Raw genomic sequence first — 17,276 nt, forward strand, 5'->3', positions numbered from 1 at the left:
TGCACGTACGCACCTCCCAAGGCATCGAATGCTACATTTCAGCCGCAATCCGGTACATGAAATCTCTCCACCACTCTCCATCACTCTCCATCACTTTTCATCGCTGTCCATCACTCTCCATCAAGTCCTCGTCGAAATCATGCAAAACATCAAGCCTGAGAACAGCATGAGGGCAAGACTTTCCGAGTGGATGAGCTCCGTGTCGGAGAAGTGGAAGAGGCGTCACCATGGACCGGAGCCTAAGGAGGGCGTGTCTTCCTCCGCAGCAACTGACGCTCTCGCGCTTTCCTCCCCGCCGTCTGTTGAATCAGAAAATGGGCGCCTGCAGTCTCAAACTGTTCAATCCCAATCTGCTCAATCACAGACTGCTCGGCCCCAAGTTCTTCAATCAGAGGATGCTCAACCTCACAATGTTCAACTGCAGTTGCAGACGGCATCCGAAGCGACTTCCCCTGTGGTGTACCCCGAAAAGGGCCCGTGGGCGCTCGCTTTCGACGTGGCCCAGAAGAGGGAGAAGAAATTGATGCTTGCCTACGAGGAGTATCTATCTTCACTGCAACGCGACGCTGCAGCCGACGCAAATCTCTCCGTTCCGGATCTCATCAGATCAGTTGTGAACAGGGCGATAGAAGATCGAGAAAAGAAGAAATGGCGTTTTTCGCTCCTTGGCAAGGACATTGAGGTTCGCAAACAAGTCGAAAGGCTGGCAAAGTTTCTTCTCTGGTCGGATCCCATCGTCAAGTCCGCCGTGAGCACTCAGCCATATGCGGCACTCGCGTGGTCCGGTGTTTCCATCCTTCTTCCGGTGAGTGGTATTCCGTCTTCTGCTCGGCTGGACCCTGGCTTATGAGAGTAGCTTGTTACAAGCAGCGTCACGCAGAATGAAGCTATGCTAAAGGGCTTCTGTTTGATTGGTGAATTTCAGATGTACTGGCGAATCGTTGAGGAGACTCGTCTGCCGTCGTTGGATGACTCGTCCTGCCAGCATCTTATTGGGACCTTGGCTCAGCTATACTCCTATTTTATCGAATATCAGGCACGAGCCATATGCCATCTCTCAAAAAGCCAACGCAGTCGAGCATTTGACGACATTTCCAGCCATGGAGAATGGGACACCAGCATACAAGATATCAAGGACCGCCATACAAGGTGTCGCGAAGTCGTCCATCTTCTTGACGGAGACCAGATTGAGAAAAAGTGGAGGGAGCAACTATCTGCAATGCAGCAATCGCGGGACATTCTCGAAGAAATCCGCAATATAATTCGGGAGAGGGGGATGGAGACTCGGGAAAGACACAATGACCAGAAAGCGATGGCCCTCCTTCAAGACCTCGCATGTGACTACCGAGGCCACAAAGATTTCAACCCGCAGAAGGTTGAAGGGACCTGCGAATGGTTCTTTACGGACGAGAGATTCCACAACTGGCGCGACAGCGATGAGTCCTGTCTTCTCTGGGTCTCTGCGGGCCCTGGTTGTGGAAAGTCTGTCCTTTCACGAGCGTTGATCGATGAGGGACGACTGTCTACCAACGAATCCACGTCCACCGTTTGCTACTTCTTCTTCAAGGACGGCGATGAAGGCAGGATGTATGCCCACAACGCCCTTTGTGCAATCCTCCACCAGATCTTCACGCATGACTTCACCAACAGCCTCATCGAACAAGCCCTTCCGCGCCATGAGAATTTGGGCAATGCTTTAACGAAAGCTTTTTCAGAGCTTTGGGATATCTTGATAACGTGTGCCAACTCGTTAGATTCTGGCGAGATAATCTGCCTTATCGATGCCCTGGACGAATGCCAAGCCGAAAGCAGAAAGAATTTGATTCAAGAACTCAAGGGCCTATATCAATATTCCCTCAAGCGGCCATCAAGACTCAAATTCTTGGTCACAAGTCGGCCTTACGACGATATAGAATTGTCTTTCAGGCAGTTCGATAATACTGCGACATATCTACGATTTGATGGCGATGACAAGTCTGCGGAAATTGGCAACGAGATTAATCTTGTCATAGACGCCAGAGTGAACGAATTCGCACAAGACTTCAAGGAAAAAGATCGCCTCCTGATTGCCGACCGACTGAAGAGCATGGAAAACCGCACATATCTCTGGCTACACCTTACGATCGACATTATCAAGGAAAGTCCGAGCGAATATGGCAGACGCGACGATGTCGAGACCCTTCTGTCCAGCCTACCGTCAGAGATATCTGAGGCTTACGAGAAAATCTTGGAGAGAAGTAAGAGGCGACGTTACACGGAAGCCATCCTTCAGATCATGCTGGCAGCAGGACGACCCCTATCTTTGGAAGAGGCCAATTACGCCTTAATACTGGCCACAACCGAAAAGAAGTTTGATTCCCATGCTGCTCTGGAGAAGAAGCTTTGGCCGTCAGCTAATTTCAAGGGTACTGTCAAGAACCTATGCGGTCTCTTTATCAGTGTGTACGATGAAAAGTTATCCTTCATTCACCAAACAGCTCGAGAGTTTCTTCTGAGTCCTATACCAGAAGGCAAGTGGAAGGGTGGATTTACCATGCCAAAATCGCACAGCGCGCTATCATTGGCATGCCTACGATATCTACTCTTGCCGGACCTCCCAGCCGAGAAGATCACTGGCGATGTTACCCCTTATGGACTTCTTTTATATGCCGCTGATTATTGGCCGTGGCACTATAGGTCACAGGAAGTTGCCGACGCTTCTCTCGCTGTCAAGGATGCGCGTGTCGTCTGCTCCAAGTCTAGGGCCTACGCTTGGGCACCGTACTATTGGCCCAGCGGGGAAGATTCATGGAAATCTTGGTCAACTCTTTCGTTGGCTTGCTTTCTTGAATTGGATCCTGTTGTCCAAGATCTGCTGTGCGACAAGACCGACAGCGACATATCGGACATCGACACAGCACTCCATCTAGCATCAAGGAATGGCCGCATAAAGATTGTCCAGATGCTGCTGCATCATGGCGCAGACGTTAATGCTAGATCAGAGATCAATGACACAGCACTCTGTCTAGCAGTAGAGAACGGCCACGCAGAGATTGTCCAGATGCTGCTGGATCATGGCGCAAATGTTAACATCATATCAACAGATGGCTGGTCAGCACTGCAAGTGGCATCATTGCAAGGCCGCACAGAGGTTGTCCAACTATTGCTTAGCGCTGGTGCGACTGCACAAAGAAATCTTAACAGTGCACTTGAGGCGGCCCTTAGATGGGGCCATATGAAGGTTGTCGAGATGTTGCGAGAAAAGGGTGCCGTTGAGGAAACCTCTTCGTGAAAGTTGGGGTATCTCGCCTTGGTTGTCGTCAGAATAACATTTGCCCTCTATAACATAATACAGCCTTCCAGTCAATCCAAAATACCACCTGGGACTGAATATCGCTACTCTCTTCCAGTACGCTCTGCCATGTATCAATCTTCTTGGTCAAGTATCACAGTCCAACCAGCAGTCAAAACTTGGAAGTTGAATCAACCGATTAATTAATCTACAACAGGCCAAGTCATTTTGGGCCATCTCGTCAATGCACCGCATGGCAGCGATTCTCCAGCCACACCCATGACCTCATCCACTCTGCCCCCCAAAAGCACGGCTACCCAATTCAGCAAGCAAAACACCACCACCATCCAATCATCATGCCAACAATGCCCGTCCCATCACCGAAACAATGGCTGCACGGAAACGCACAGAAAACACGAAACAAGGAGACAGCAAATCAACACGCATTCGCTTGCCAGCGGCTGTCCGTGATTGGACAAGTGAAATGCCGCAAATGGCGGAAGAGGAAGGACAGCAAACCACGTTTTCTGTTCTTTTCTCAGTGCTGCCAGAATCGGGAAGAAGATGCAAACCTGATTGTGGGCCATGGATGGGCATCTGTGCTTGTCGTATGCCCTGCCGCTCATAGGGGTCATGTGTGCTATGTATGACGACGGAGCTGCAAGTTGGTGTCGTAGATCAACCCAGGCATACAAGTCCTAGCCAAACCCGCGAATCGAATAAATGCAGCGCCTTTGTCCCTCCGGACATTTGACTCAATAGCTTCTGTCTGTCTCTTCTCATCCATTGCCCCTTTCAGCGTATCCCCTTCAGATACACAACACCAAGAAAAGCAGCATCACCACCAACCACCAACCACCAACCAGCAGCCATGGCCCTCGACCGCATCGTCAACATCGTCCTCCGGGCCGCAGAGCTCGTCTTCGCCACCATCGTCGCCGGCGTCACAGGCGAGCAGCTGCACCACTTCCGCCACGCGTCCAGCTGGTCCCAGGGCCGCTTCATCTACACCGAGGTCGTGGCCGCGCTGTCCATGTTCTTCTCGCTGCTGTGGCTCGTGCCCTTTTCGTGGTCCTTTGTGCACTGGCCCGTCGACATTATCCTGAGTCTGTGCTGGTGGGCTGCCTTTGGTCTGTTGGTTAACGTAAGTTGACATCTCCCTCACTCCCTGCGTGTGTACTCATTTATCCAAATCTTCATAATCATGTGTGTGCTTGTCAGAATGACAGACTGACCTTGTGCGTCTAGTTGCTCGGCAACTCTTGCGGCTACGTCTTCGACTGGGACAACGTCCACCCCATCTCCGGCGACCAGTGCGGCAAGTTCAAGGCCGACATCGCCTTCACCTTCCTCTCGGCACTGCTCTGGCTCGTGTCTGCCCTCCTGGGCATCTTCTGGGTCAGCAAGCACCGTCCCGCTCGAGTTGATGCTGCTCCGCGCCAGAGCAGCAGCCGCTGGTACCGTCGCCGCAGCCGAGTCTAAGTAGCTTGGCCTTTTGACAACATTTCGATGATACCCCTGATACTCAGATATGAGTGTCCTTTTCGCAGCCTCGAGAGGCACACGGTCCTTTATGATACCCCTTGATTTACACAATTATTCTTGCTTTGAATGCGGCTCATGGATGATATGAAAAGGAGGTTGGAGTTGAACGAATGATGATGAGAGGGAATTGGGAGGAAATGTTGCCTTGGGTTTGATGTTTTTCTTCTTTCTGTCCTTTGCCAAACTACGGCTTCTAATGACCTTCCATAATGACCCTTATACCCAGCTAAGCTAGCACTTGACTATAATTCACTTCTGTCGTCTGCTATTCACACAATGCTCGATCTCAACATGGCAATTGCGACCATGGCGTTTAACATCGACTGAACTATGAGCTTATACCCAAGTTGGAACATTCTTGCTTCGAGAAGATGGCGGAGTCTACGCAGAGTTTGTGCTAGATCGCCCTCTTTGGTAATGGAATTCCCCTTTCCAGCTTCGCCTCTCTCTCCATTTCAGCCCTCGGGCAGATGCTAAATTCCATCTCCTTTGCTCTACCGAACGCCCGATTTCCATGTGGCTCGTGTCCTTTCGGTACACGTAGATGCAAACATTGTGCATGTACGTCAGTGTAGATCCTCCCACTCAAACGTCACAGCCAATAAACAAACAAACTGCTGTGCCACAGCACCTTACTGTATTCTCACAATCACTATCGATTGCTCAAAACCAAGCTTTTTTCCTCCTCACGAGACTGCCACAACAAACCGCTCACCAGCCACAAGTCCAAGGGCATGATGCAACAATGATTGCAGTTGCGCCACCTTTGGGCCCACCACGTGCGTCATCGAGCAACTCAATCCAACTACCAGCCCGTCTTTTTGCATCACCATCACATACCAACTTTTTACAATAACGCGGCCGTGCAGCGTTTTAGTGTAAGCTGCTACTTGTTAGCCTTGATTCTCTCTAGTACCGCAGTATCGCTAACATGGCACAACACAAAACTGCCAGGAAAATGGCCGTATTACCTCGCCCTTCCGGCCCATCACGCGGGTTACCTAAGCGCGGCACTGGCCTCCTCCTGCTCCCGGATGCAAGTCATCTCTGGCTGATCAACGTCACCAAGGCCCCGGTATGACGCTCGTCCATTGCAGCTTCGTGCCGTTACCTCATAAACTTGGGGCAGCAAGAGGCGCTATGAGATCTGTGGCTGCTGCGGCACGGCTGTGGTTGGGCAAGCAGGCAAGAGCATCCCGTAGACAGAGTCACCAGACAAGCTTCGAGATTGGAGTTGGACGCCAGGCGGCTCGCAAGTTGCAGCATGAGCAACCAATGTCATCATCGGAAGCGATCAGTTCCTTCGTGAGGAAGGATCCAGCTCCGAGCACTATTTAACTGCCGTGCTCCTCCGCCTCTCCTGTTCCTGGATCTCATCAGAACATCAATCAGAACAAAATCAACACACTAGCACAACTGTCAAAACATCAACCCGATACCCAACACTCAACACATCTTTGAACACTCTCCATCACATCCATCATCATGTCTTCTCTCATCAACAAGGTCAAGGACAAGCTCCACAGCGACAACAAGAGTGAGCAGCCCGAGGGCACTCACGGACCTCACAGCTCTCGCGCCGCCAATGCTGCCGACCCTAGAATTGACTCGGACCGTGACAACCGCGAGCACTTGGGCAAGCATGACGGCTCTTACACCACCGGAGGTGACAACTACTCTTACGGCACCGGCAACACTGGCACCACCGGCGCCACCGACACCGCCGGTAGTACCGGCTTCGGCTCCGGCCCTGCCTCCAGGACGGCCGGTATGCACAGCTCCAACCTGGCCAACAAGGCCGATCCCCGAGTCGACTCCGACCTCGACGCCAGCCGCAACATGGGCATGAAGTCCCAGGGTGCTACCCACGGCGCTACCAGCTCCGGAACCACTGGTTACGGAACTGGCTCGCACAGCACCCAGACCGCTGGCATGCACAGCTCCAACCTGGCCAACAAGGCCGACCCCCGAGTTGACTCTGATTTTGATGGCAGCCGCAACATGGGCATGAAGTCTCACGGTGCTACCCACGGCACGAACACCACCGGGAGCAGCACTGGCACCTCCGGAGCCACTGGCTTCGGATATGGCTCCAACGCCACCAAGACTGCCGGCATGCACAGCTCCGACATGGCCAACAAGCTTGATCCCCGAGTGGACTCTGACCTCGACGGCAGCCGCAACATGGGCATGAAGTCCCACGGTGCCACCCACGGCACTGGCAGCACCAACACCCACGATACCTCTCTCGGCTCTGGAGGCATGGGCACCGACACACTGGGCTCTGGCGGACTTTCTGGGACCACTGGCTCGACTGGTGCCTACGGCACTACCGGCGGCGCCCACCCTTCAGCCGGATTCGGTACGACTTCAAAGTTCAGCACTGGTGACCGCAACTTGGGCCAGAACACCAGTGCCCTGGGAGGCGACTCAACCAGCGCCTATGGCGGCGGCATGGGCAGCGCCGCCGGCGGGTTTGGAAACGACCGCCAGACGACTGGCCCTGCTCCCAACACCGCCGGCCCGCACAAGTCGGACATGATGAACAAGGCCGACCCCCGCGTTGACAGCGACCTCGACAACAGCAAGACGCTCGGCGGTGACAAGACCTTTGCCCAGTCGTAAGTGGGCAACCGCCTCCGTCCCGGAACTACGGTCGCCGACTTCGACGAACTAACACTTCCAGGGACAGCAGGACGACGGCCAGGGATCCCACAGATGCTGCTCAGGTGCCCCCTTCAGTTCTGCAGAAGCACATTGGCAAGCCCAGCATTGAGCACGGTGATCACAGTTACGACCGTGAGCGGAGGCACAGCGTCTCCCAACGGGAACAGCATCGTGGATTGTAGGCCAGGGTTTTTCTTTGTTTGATGCCATGGGATATCCAGTCTGTACAATTAGTATTATTGTATATTTAGCGCAAGGTCAATGACATGATGATGAACTTTGAACCAAATGACCTTGGACCGTTCGAAAAAGCAACGCGTGTGAATAGAAGAACCAACTGAAAGAGCAATGTGTGTGAACATGAACTCCTACATAGTGCCGTCTCGTTTGATCGCGCATTTGTTCTACATGGCGTGATTTGTGGCCGCTGTCTCAGTTGCCTTTGTTGCCCTTGCGCTGGGAGGAGGGGCGCGAAGCTCTCCCTCAACCCCTTTGGAATATCGTAGGAGGCTATGCGGATGTTCTCACTGTTGAGCACCCTGAACCATGTCCCAGTTACTCCGCACGAGAACCTGAGCAGAAAGAGACACGTCAATATGCACGGGCACACGCCTGTACCACCACTCAACATTGGCACGTCGTAAGAAAGCTGCCATGCAAACACAGAGGGCAAGCCTGTGGTGAAACGGCGACAAAAAAGAGCCAATCGCAGCCGGGGGAGGGGGGAGAGCAAACAAAAGATTTGGTCATCTATCAGACACGCCACGAAGGCGGTGCGGCTGACTTTTGAGCGAAAGGGGGGATACGTTTGTACATGTCATTCGAGCATGGGGATGGGTATTGGGAATCCATGCAGCTGGGTTACGATACGTTTGGGCGAGGGAGCTGAAAAGGAAGAGAGATGTCCGTTTGTGAGAAGGGGGGGTGGATGATGAAGAATACTGCTTGCTGGGCGGCGGTCTCAGTCGGGGAGATTTGAGGGAGGGGGCGGGAAAACCGGGTTGTCGGGTGACACTTGGGGTGGAGTGGACTGATATATGTACTGTAATGGAAAAGATGAGATTTGAGATTTGAGATGAGATGGAGATGGACATGGTGAGGTTGTGATTTGATGGGACGAGGTATGACGGGTGCGATAATACAGGTGCATGTACTGGTACAAAGGGCGAGATGAGAATGAGATTAACGTGGAGAGGGGTACAATTACGAGGTACCGCAGAGACCAAAAGAGGCATCAACACCACAACCCCACATATTCACATCCCACTACCATCGACGTCCATCCTGGCCTTGTTCTCTCAGGTCAAGCCGCCTCTCATCGCCCTCAGAGTCTCTCTTCCGTCTTGGACAGCTACAGGACGCACTCTACAAGGCATCGAGACCTACTCTCACAGAAATACACGCCCAGGACGTCCTCCAGCGTGCAGGAGCCGCACCTCTCGCCGAAACCCACCCGCCACCAAATCGTCGCCATGATCCCGCCATAACAACTCTCACAAAAAAAAAAAAAAAAACATATCAAATCAAACACACGCACAAACACACGCACACACAAACCCCCCCAAAATGTCCTCCCAAGCATCCTCATCCATCCCCCAGCGCCTCTGGGCCGCCCAGATCCCCCTGCACATCACTCACCGGTCCGCGCCCTCATCGACTCCGCCCCTCATCACGAGCGTCCCGCGCTTCAGCTACCTCTCGCTGCTGCTGCCGCGCCTCTCGGCCTACTTCGACGCCCCCTGCTCCAGCTTCCACTTTGAGGACGTGCAGCTGAGGAACCTGGCCGTGGGGCTGCTGGCCGACCTCTACGCCCCGAGCCTGCCCTGGCGCCTGGTTGTGGATGACGGGGTGGCGTGGGATATTGGGGATACCTTTCTGAATAGCGTCAAGGAGGTGAGGGCCAGCCTTTTTTTTTTTTTTTTTTTTTTTTTTTTTTTTTTTTTTTTTTTTTTTTTTTTTTTTTTTTTTCTTTTCTCCGCGTTTGTCATTTTCGCCCTTCCGTTTGATTCTTGTGATTTTTGCTTGCTTGTTTGTTTTTGTTTGCTGCGTTTGATGGCTGCAGGACATGCAATATCCTCCTGCTACTACTGTTGTGCTCCCCCTCCTAACCCCCCTTCATGCACCTCTCATCACACCGGTCCTGTAAAATAGACCGGAAACACAACAGATAGAACACACACATGTGCCCCTACACATCACCACATAGTACTACAAGGCAAAAAAAAAAAAAAATCAAGCAAGGGGGTTCAGTTTTGCTCACGCTCGCAAGCCCAGGCCGACTTCATCCGCTACGGCAACGCCAACCAAATCATGAAAATGTCCAAGGAACACACCACCCAGCTCTGGAACTCCGTCATCGACAACGACTACGCCGCCTTCTCCAAGATACACACCCGCCTGCTCAACGCGCCGGCCACGCTCAAGCACGCCCCCGTCCGCATCTACATCCCCTCGAGCCCTCCTCCCCCCGACGCAAACGCAAGCGGCGACGGTGCCCCCGCCGCCCTTGCAGCCGGTGAAGCCTCTGGATCGTTCAGAGTCGTCCAGGCCCTGGTCCCCGTCGTCACGCCAGACCGCAAGCCGAAGCTGCTGGGGCAGGCCCTCAAGGACCTCATGCCTGCGCTCTTCCCCAGCAGTCGGGATCCCGTGCTGGCGAGCGTCGTGCTCCATGGCGTGCCGGCTCCGTTTAACGCTCCCTTGGGGGAGATGATGAGGGAGGCGGCATATCCTGATGGCTGGCTTTGCTTTGTTGTCGTCGTCTGAGGAGTTTCTTTCACAGAGTAGGGTAATATGCCCTGTGGTTACGCAGGGGTTATGGGAAAAGACGATCATTGCCTTATGATGGGGAGCGGCGTCTGGGGAAGGGCTAGCGATTTTGGACTTTTCTTGGTATTTTTTTTACTTGGCATTGTTAGACGCGATTTGACCGGGTTTTGACTAATCTGTACAGCCTTTCTGTTATCTGTAGCATTTGCTTGATATTCTCACTCGTCAGATACAGCTACGTAAACTTGACCTCCTTGCCCATGAGGCTTCTATATGCGTTCTCAATGGCCTTCCTCTTCCTCTGCCTGGCCTGTTCGTCCTCGCCAGCCTGTTCGTCCTCGTCCGCATCCTCTGGCCCGGGAACGTGCGGCATCCACGCTCGTATCTGCCCGTCCAGATGGGCGCTGTAAATGGCCCCGATCGAGCTGCCCCCTCCCATAGCAGGCCCGACCTGCCCGCTGCCACCCCCTGCGCTACGCCACGCAATGTTAGTGATGCGGTTGCGCCCCGCCTCGCCGCCCCGGACGCCCGTGGAGTGCGTCGAGCCGGGGCTCCGCAGGCGACTCACGACGGTCCCGTCGTGGAGGTCCAGCAGCAAGATCTCCTGCTCGTTGGGCCAGACGAGGAGCTGGCGGCCCGCGGAGAGGCCCGAGGGGGTGACGAGGAAGCTCGCAGTCTTGGCGTGCTGGTTCTGCACAATGGAGCCAAAGCTGGCAAGCGTGTTGGCCCCCGTGTCGGCGTCCCAGACCCTGATGCGGCGGTCAAGCCCAGCCGAGACAATGTACCGCCCGTCGTCGGTCCACTGCAGCCCGTTGACGGCCTCGTCGTGGGCCTGGGCCGAGACGCGAAAGTGCGGCATGCTACTGCCCCAGTCGGACCCAGACGCCACGGCGTGCCTGAAGCGGTGCACGACGCCCAGCGAGTCCTCCTGGTCGAGCTGCGCGATAACGCCACCGGCGCGTCGGACGTCCCAGACGCGGGCCTTGCCGTCTGCGTGGCCGCTGACGAGGACGTGTTCGTGGCGAGGGCTCCACGCCGTGCTGAGGACGGGCCCGCCGTGCGCGACGAGGGCCTGCACCGCCGATCCCGACTTGAGGTCCACGAGGCGGACGTTGGAGTGCTGCGTCGCGCACGAGACGAGCAGATGCGCCGCGATCGGGCTGCAGGCGTGCGAGTAGACGGTGGCATTCAGGTCAAACTCTGCAGACAGGGCGGCCCTGGCCGTGGCCCACAGCTTGAGCGTCTTGTCGTAGGAGCTCGACAGGAAGGCGTCGGCGTCGAAGGGATAGAAGGCCAGGTGCGTGACGCCGTGGCTGTGGCCGCCGCTCCTGGGCCCGCCGGTCGAGCGCGGTATGTAGCCCGCGGGCCGAAAGGTGTGCGTCTCGTGCGGGCTCGCGCAGGAGCCGCCGTCCAGGTCCCAGAGCTTGATGGACCCGTCGGCGCCCCCAGAGACGAGCAGGCGGCCGTCGAACTTGTCCAGGGCGAGGCTGCTCACCCCCGCGCCGTGGGCGCGCAGCCGGTGCGGGCGCTCCTCGTCCAGGTCCAGGCCCAGGCCCTGCGCGGTCTGCTGACCATGCTGCTGCTGCTGGGCCAGCTGCCTGGTGTCGCCGTTGAAGCGGTGATGCGGCGCTGGCTCGAAGGAGCGCAGGAGCTGCGAGGCCACGATCTGCGAGAGGTTGCGGCTCGGCAGATCACCCACCTCGCGGGCCAGCAGACGAGACTGCATTCATTGACGGGGTTCGAAATGAGTAGAGCGAGGTGGATTGAGTTGTAGATTGTTGTCAGTATTACCGTTGCTCGCGTTGAAGTTGCGTGGAAGATGGCTGAAGCCTGCACCGGTTCGAGCGGGTGACATCACCACCAAGGCGGTCAGGTCAGCACACGACTAATGCACCCCACATTAGCTGCCAGAAACCACACCGAAAAAAAAGCGCCAAAACTTTGTTTCGACGGACATTTTCAGGCCTCATGTCTCTCACTCAACCTGAACTGCAGCGTCTCCCCATCACCGCTCATTGCCGCCAGCCGAACCGTGGCTGCTCTCTCATCTCTCATCGGCAGGGTCTCGCTGCAGCAGCTGCCATGACCGTCGCGATACACCGTCGCTCCCTGTCTGCATCGCTTCGGAACCGGTGAGGGACGGAACGGGACAAGGGGATCTTCGCTTGGGCTGCCCAGTCGGTACATATCAAGACGTTGGCCGGGCCGAAGCACGGGCCAAGGGAGCAGGGAGAGGAAGAGAAGAAAAGAAGGGGAAAAGAACAAAAAAGAAGACTCAACAACTCCCATGAACGAGGCCAGGGAAGCCATGGACACCGCAGACGAGCACGCAACTGCCGACATCGGGGATCCGTCGCATTTGCACAGCACCCGCCGCCAGGGCCAGCGCATCCTCGCTACCGTCTACGACGCAGTCGCAGGTAAGCTAAAGGAGGGGGGGAATCCGAAATGAGCCTCTCCCGGCAGTCTGGGAGGTTTTCGAGCGTCACGTGAAGTTAACCGTATGCAAGGAAGAGTCACGTACGATGGAGTGTTGCGAGAGCCCGAGGGCCAGGACCGCAGGAGCCATCAGCCTGGGATCGTCGAACAGCGATCGGCCCGAGACGGCTTCAAGCTGGCTCCAGACGAGGCCTTGTTCCGCCGCAAGGACGCTCCGGAGCGGTATGCGGAGCACGACATCTACCGCGCGCACGAGTGGGAGCTGCCCAACGGCGGGCAGGGTGTTCTGCCTAGGAGCGACCTCCTCAAGGCCATTCACGAGTACTCGTCTGAGTTCTACGGGGCGCTGAACCGCGGCCAGGGGGTGCTCGACAGTGGACGCAACTTGGACGAGCGCAGCATGGATGAGACGGCCCTGTTGGCGCTGGGCATCCTGCTGGAGGAGGCGGGGCGGGAGGTTCTAGGTCGACGAGGGCATCTCGTCTTCACTGAGGACACCCGTGATGATCGTGACGACAGCGGCGGTGAGCGGGACGGGCTGGGAGGCAGTGCGGCGCAGGACTCCGGCGGTGATGCTTCGGTGGACCACGGAAGCGATGAGCTCCCAAAGCTGGGACGGAAGCGAAGAAGACTTGCGAAAGCAGATGACGACTGATGGCAACATTGGTTCGGTAAATGGCCGTGGTGAAGTCGTCGCTCTGCAGGGGCTCAGTCCTAGGAGCACATCTTGCTGCCCAGCATAAGGAACATTCATCCCTTGGGCATCAAAGTACTGTAGGTGTCGCTACGAAGTAGTGCCAACCAACACCGCCCGAAGCATCGAATCGATTCCGCACTGTCCAAGAAAGATGCACACTGGCCGTTGCCTTATCAAATCCAGGGATGGCTGTTGGTTAATGGTGACCGACAAGGGATGTGGCGGGTTTCACCCATCCGAGCCCTCAGAAGACCGCGTGCTGCAGATGGTGAGGAGATTGGATCCGTCAAAAGGCCCACGGGTAACCGAGCTGTTGGCTACTGGCACGGGAGAACAATCTGGAAGCTTATGATGGGCCTCATATCGCATGGGTCTGTCTGAAACCTAGGGTCCTCTAACAATAGGTACTCTTTCACAAGTAGAATTTACCTACCAAGAGGTACTACTGCCTACCTAGTGATTGTAAGTCGATAGTGGCTCGAATAGGCGGGCCCATCGACAGGGGAGCCAAGAAATGAAGACCTTACGTATAGTAGCTGGCAGCATCAAAATCCGTACCATATTCGCGCGCACGAGTCCTTATACCTGGAGACTGATGCTGCTGTTACTCTGCATCTAAAGACAACTGCACATAATATCGTACAACGACGGTCCGCAACTACTGGCAATACTCGTCAGGAGTATCGGTAGTATGTAGTTGTTAGTTGAGGGGGCCCTCAGTGTTACACTCGAGGTGGGAACTCGAGAGACAAGCCAAGCCCAGATACGGTGTACGGATGAGCATGTACTGTACCGCTTCCCGAGTCCTTGCAAAGATTTGGTAAGGTACCTATCGTGAAGCATCCACGGACATGTTCAAACTCCGAGTGCGTGGTCCTCTCCAATCATAGGCGCGGATGAGCTCGGTATCCCGTGCCGCTCTCCATCTGGCATGTGCTCGTTTATCATTGCAAATAAATACGCGTACCTGACCACTGCGTACTGTAGCACTCACTACCTACTAACTGGATATCGCTCCCATCGCCTGACCATACTCAGGCACAGCTTGAACATGGTTTACGCAGCCGGGGGTTCCAAAGCTCGCAGGCATCTCCCGAGCCCAGCCTACTGAGATAACGTCTCCCCAACATGACCCCGGAAAGTGGACTGACTTTAAGTTGATGCTAGCATTGCATCCCGGCGTCTCCTTGAGATAGTCTGGCAACGTCTTTCTCCCTACCTTGGCACGTTTCTACCTCACCTTATCAGACGTCAAGGTAGTTCTTGTACTGGGTACGCAAGACAGAGAGCGAGTGAGTGGGAGCAAGATGCATGACCCCCAAGAAGGGTTCTGTCCGTGTCAAAAGCACGCATGTGGCTTGCTTCCACCAATGTACTTCACATCACATGTGACGTGCCAAACAGAGCGAACCTGTGAGCCGCGCCGTGCCGTCCGTCTCACGCACCCCCCCGTCCACCATTCACTCGAATTGCGTGAGGCTGGAGAGCCAAGAACGAAAGGATTGGGCCGGCACGGCAAACTCCGCATGTGAATGCATGCATGTATGGAGGAAAAATAAGGGCAATATAATAACGGGGATGGATGCGGCAAGGGATCGTCACTCCACGATGCGACCCTGCGACGCCATTGCGTACAAGGTTCGTTACTATTTGCTTCGAGGGAGTCATTAGACGGATAGACATGATGGCAAGCAGACGGGATGCATTGCAGAGCGAAAGGGAAGACAGAGAGACGGCGAGCCCGGTTGGACAGCTCCGCAAAGCAACATGACGAGACAAACAAAAGACACAAACATGGGAACGCACCCCCCCCCCCTCTCACAAAGACGGGAAGCATGAGAAGCATGTACTGACCAACTCTGCACTCCGTATCATGTACCGTAATGGAAAGGGAAAAGGGAAACCGGCACATGGCATGACATGACGTGGTTGGCTGCAGCAACGAATCAGAACAGCCAGACGAGCAAAACGGAAAAGAACAGAAAAAGTGATACATATGGACTGCCTGCATGCAGACCGAATGCACGATGGGAGCGCTCAATCACGCGGGCGGGTTGCATGTATGGCTTCTTATTATGTGGGTAAAGCTGCAACCCTGTTGACCGAGTCAACTCAACTCCACCGCGTCTTCTTGGATAGTACCTTGTATTATATTGGATGAGCTAGTCAGTGCTGTATGTTTGTACTTGTTTTGCAAATGTTTGTTGAGAACGAGACGAGAAGCAGAGTGAGAGAAAATCACGCAGCGGCATGGAGTGGGAAAAGGGCCCCCAAAAGAGCAATCAATATCCAGCCTCAATGGCCTTACGACCTTGCCCTGTCGCTGCTCCACACAGCCATCAAGGTAAGCTGCAAACTTCTCTGCGTCATGCTGGCAGGGTCCTGCGTGGTTCCTCTTTCTTTCTTTCCCCTTTGTGTGGTTTCATATCATTCTCTCTCTCTCTCTCTCGGTCGTGGACCGAGCTCTTCTAACCCAGAACACTCCCAAGTAAAACATGCCGTATTGTTGTTCTCCAATAAGCATGCGATTCCCGGTGAAGATGGACGGATCCAGTCTCCATTTCCGTGAAATTTTTTTTGCAAGTCACAGGTAGCGTACCCCCATGCTTCGCTCCCCCCAATCAACAACTCTGTAAGGCATCCCACCCCCAAAGAAGCTGGAGGCAGGGAAGCGGGAACAAATCTGCATATACTACTTCGCATGCCCTCGAGAGACGCCCCTTCGCGCCGGTCAAAGCTTTGATCTTCTCGTAAAGAGAATTGCCCTCTTTATGACGATATTCTCCGTTTTGTTTTCGGCCGACGTTCAACGTATGGCAGCCCAAGAGACGTGCCCAACCAGGGGGCGTCATCTCCCTCCAAGCCACTTGACAGTCAAGCCCATCCGGAGACTCCCATGTCAAAGCACGAAGTAGAGTCGATGAAACGCTTGTCCTACATACATCGCATCTTCCTATGCAATACATCCCTCCTCACCTCCATCATTCATGCATTTGTTTGCCTTTTTCTCCAGCTATCTGTCCGTCTACAATCCAGTTACAGGCAGACAAATCCAGGCAATACATGTACTGCTTCCCCCAGAAGGATCGCATGCCATGACTCCGAACAGGCATCGCAACCCTGGCAAACTTACCAAGTATCTGGCATCTCCCTCGCACAGAGACCCTTTTTCTCCACACCGAGGGTGGAAGCAATTTCGTCTTTCGTGATGGTGGGTGACAGGGAAGGCTAGAAAGAATCTTCTTTGACTGTTCTTTTTGCCAAGAGAATCCGTTACTGCCCAAAGTAAGGGCTTCCTTTTGGACGGGACACGACTACCATTCAACTGTCGTCACTCGTATGAATAGAGCTCCGTTCCATGTATCATCATCCTCGGTCAATCAGAGCGGTATCTCATACCAGACGACGCAAGTATAGAGACTTCATGCGTTGCGTTGGGAGCTAGGAAACAACAGGAGAACTTGGAGAAAAGGCACTGGGCAGATCATCTCGTAGACATCAGCCCAACTGGCTGGGGCCTCTTATGACATCGTCAACGCCGCCACGTACGTTGAAAGTACAGTGTATATGACATATTCAGTGCAAGTCCTGTGATTAAAAAAAGACCCTACGGAGTGTGATTCTGTCACAAGCACATATTGTCTGCCTTGCACTCACGTACGCATGCTTGCCACGTCTGGGTGACCATGTGCCCATCACCAACACATACCCGGGATGTCCCACGGAGGAAGCTCACCACTATGGCAAAGAAAAGCTGTAGATCACAGACTGATCTGTTTCAAACCTAGTTTGCCGAGAGCAAACCCTCGTTGGAGAGGTGAAGAAAAAAAAAAAAAAAAAGGTCACTCCTCCAAGCTGCCTTGGGGCCTTGCTTGTGTACCCATGCTGTAC

General features: G+C 54.5%; 6 protein-coding genes across 6 annotated transcripts; 5 read left to right on the top strand and 1 right to left on the bottom strand.

Annotated features, from left to right (window-relative positions):
- Window positions 1-139: 139 nt before the first annotated feature.
- On the top strand, window positions 140-3,271 carry CCMA1212_003796 (uncharacterized protein; the record flags this gene model as incomplete). Its single annotated transcript, XM_073701127.1, has 2 exons — window positions 140-805; window positions 857-3,271. 2 exons carry the CDS (start codon window positions 140-142, stop codon window positions 3,269-3,271), a joined length of 3,081 nt encoding a protein of 1,026 aa, XP_073560518.1.
- An 871-nt stretch (window positions 3,272-4,142) lies between these two features.
- Window positions 4,143-4,753, top strand: CCMA1212_003797 (uncharacterized protein; the record flags this gene model as incomplete). Its single annotated transcript, XM_073701128.1, has 2 exons — window positions 4,143-4,415; window positions 4,520-4,753. The coding sequence occupies 2 exons, from the start codon at window positions 4,143-4,145 to the stop codon at window positions 4,751-4,753; spliced, it is 507 nt and encodes a 168-aa protein (XP_073560517.1).
- A 1,548-nt stretch (window positions 4,754-6,301) lies between these two features.
- Window positions 6,302-7,665, top strand: CCMA1212_003798 (uncharacterized protein; the record flags this gene model as incomplete). Its single annotated transcript, XM_073701129.1, has 2 exons — window positions 6,302-7,437; window positions 7,503-7,665. The coding sequence occupies 2 exons, from the start codon at window positions 6,302-6,304 to the stop codon at window positions 7,663-7,665; spliced, it is 1,299 nt and encodes a 432-aa protein (XP_073560510.1).
- A 1,384-nt stretch (window positions 7,666-9,049) lies between these two features.
- Window positions 9,050-10,246, top strand: CCMA1212_003799 (Autophagy protein 5; the record flags this gene model as incomplete). The annotated part of the gene is made up of 2 exons (XM_073701130.1): window positions 9,050-9,376; window positions 9,758-10,246. The coding sequence occupies 2 exons, from the start codon at window positions 9,050-9,052 to the stop codon at window positions 10,244-10,246; spliced, it is 816 nt and encodes a 271-aa protein (XP_073560509.1).
- Window positions 10,247-10,484: 238 nt separating this feature from the next.
- On the bottom strand, window positions 10,485-11,975 carry CCMA1212_003800 (DNA excision repair protein ckn1; the record flags this gene model as incomplete). Its single annotated transcript, XM_073701131.1, has 1 exon — window positions 10,485-11,975. The coding sequence occupies one exon, from the start codon at window positions 11,973-11,975 to the stop codon at window positions 10,485-10,487; it is 1,491 nt and encodes a 496-aa protein (XP_073560471.1).
- Window positions 11,976-12,557: 582 nt separating this feature from the next.
- Window positions 12,558-13,343, top strand: CCMA1212_003801 (uncharacterized protein; the record flags this gene model as incomplete). The annotated part of the gene is made up of 2 exons (XM_073701132.1): window positions 12,558-12,669; window positions 12,760-13,343. 2 exons carry the CDS (start codon window positions 12,558-12,560, stop codon window positions 13,341-13,343), a joined length of 696 nt encoding a protein of 231 aa, XP_073560470.1.
- Between the last annotated feature and the right edge of the window lie 3,933 nt (window positions 13,344-17,276).

This window comes from Trichoderma ghanense, assembly GCF_004382785.1.
Source record: "Trichoderma ghanense strain CCMA-1212 chromosome Unknown scaffold_3, whole genome shotgun sequence".
In the NCBI taxonomy this organism is placed as follows: Eukaryota; Fungi; Ascomycota; class Sordariomycetes; order Hypocreales; family Hypocreaceae; genus Trichoderma; species Trichoderma ghanense.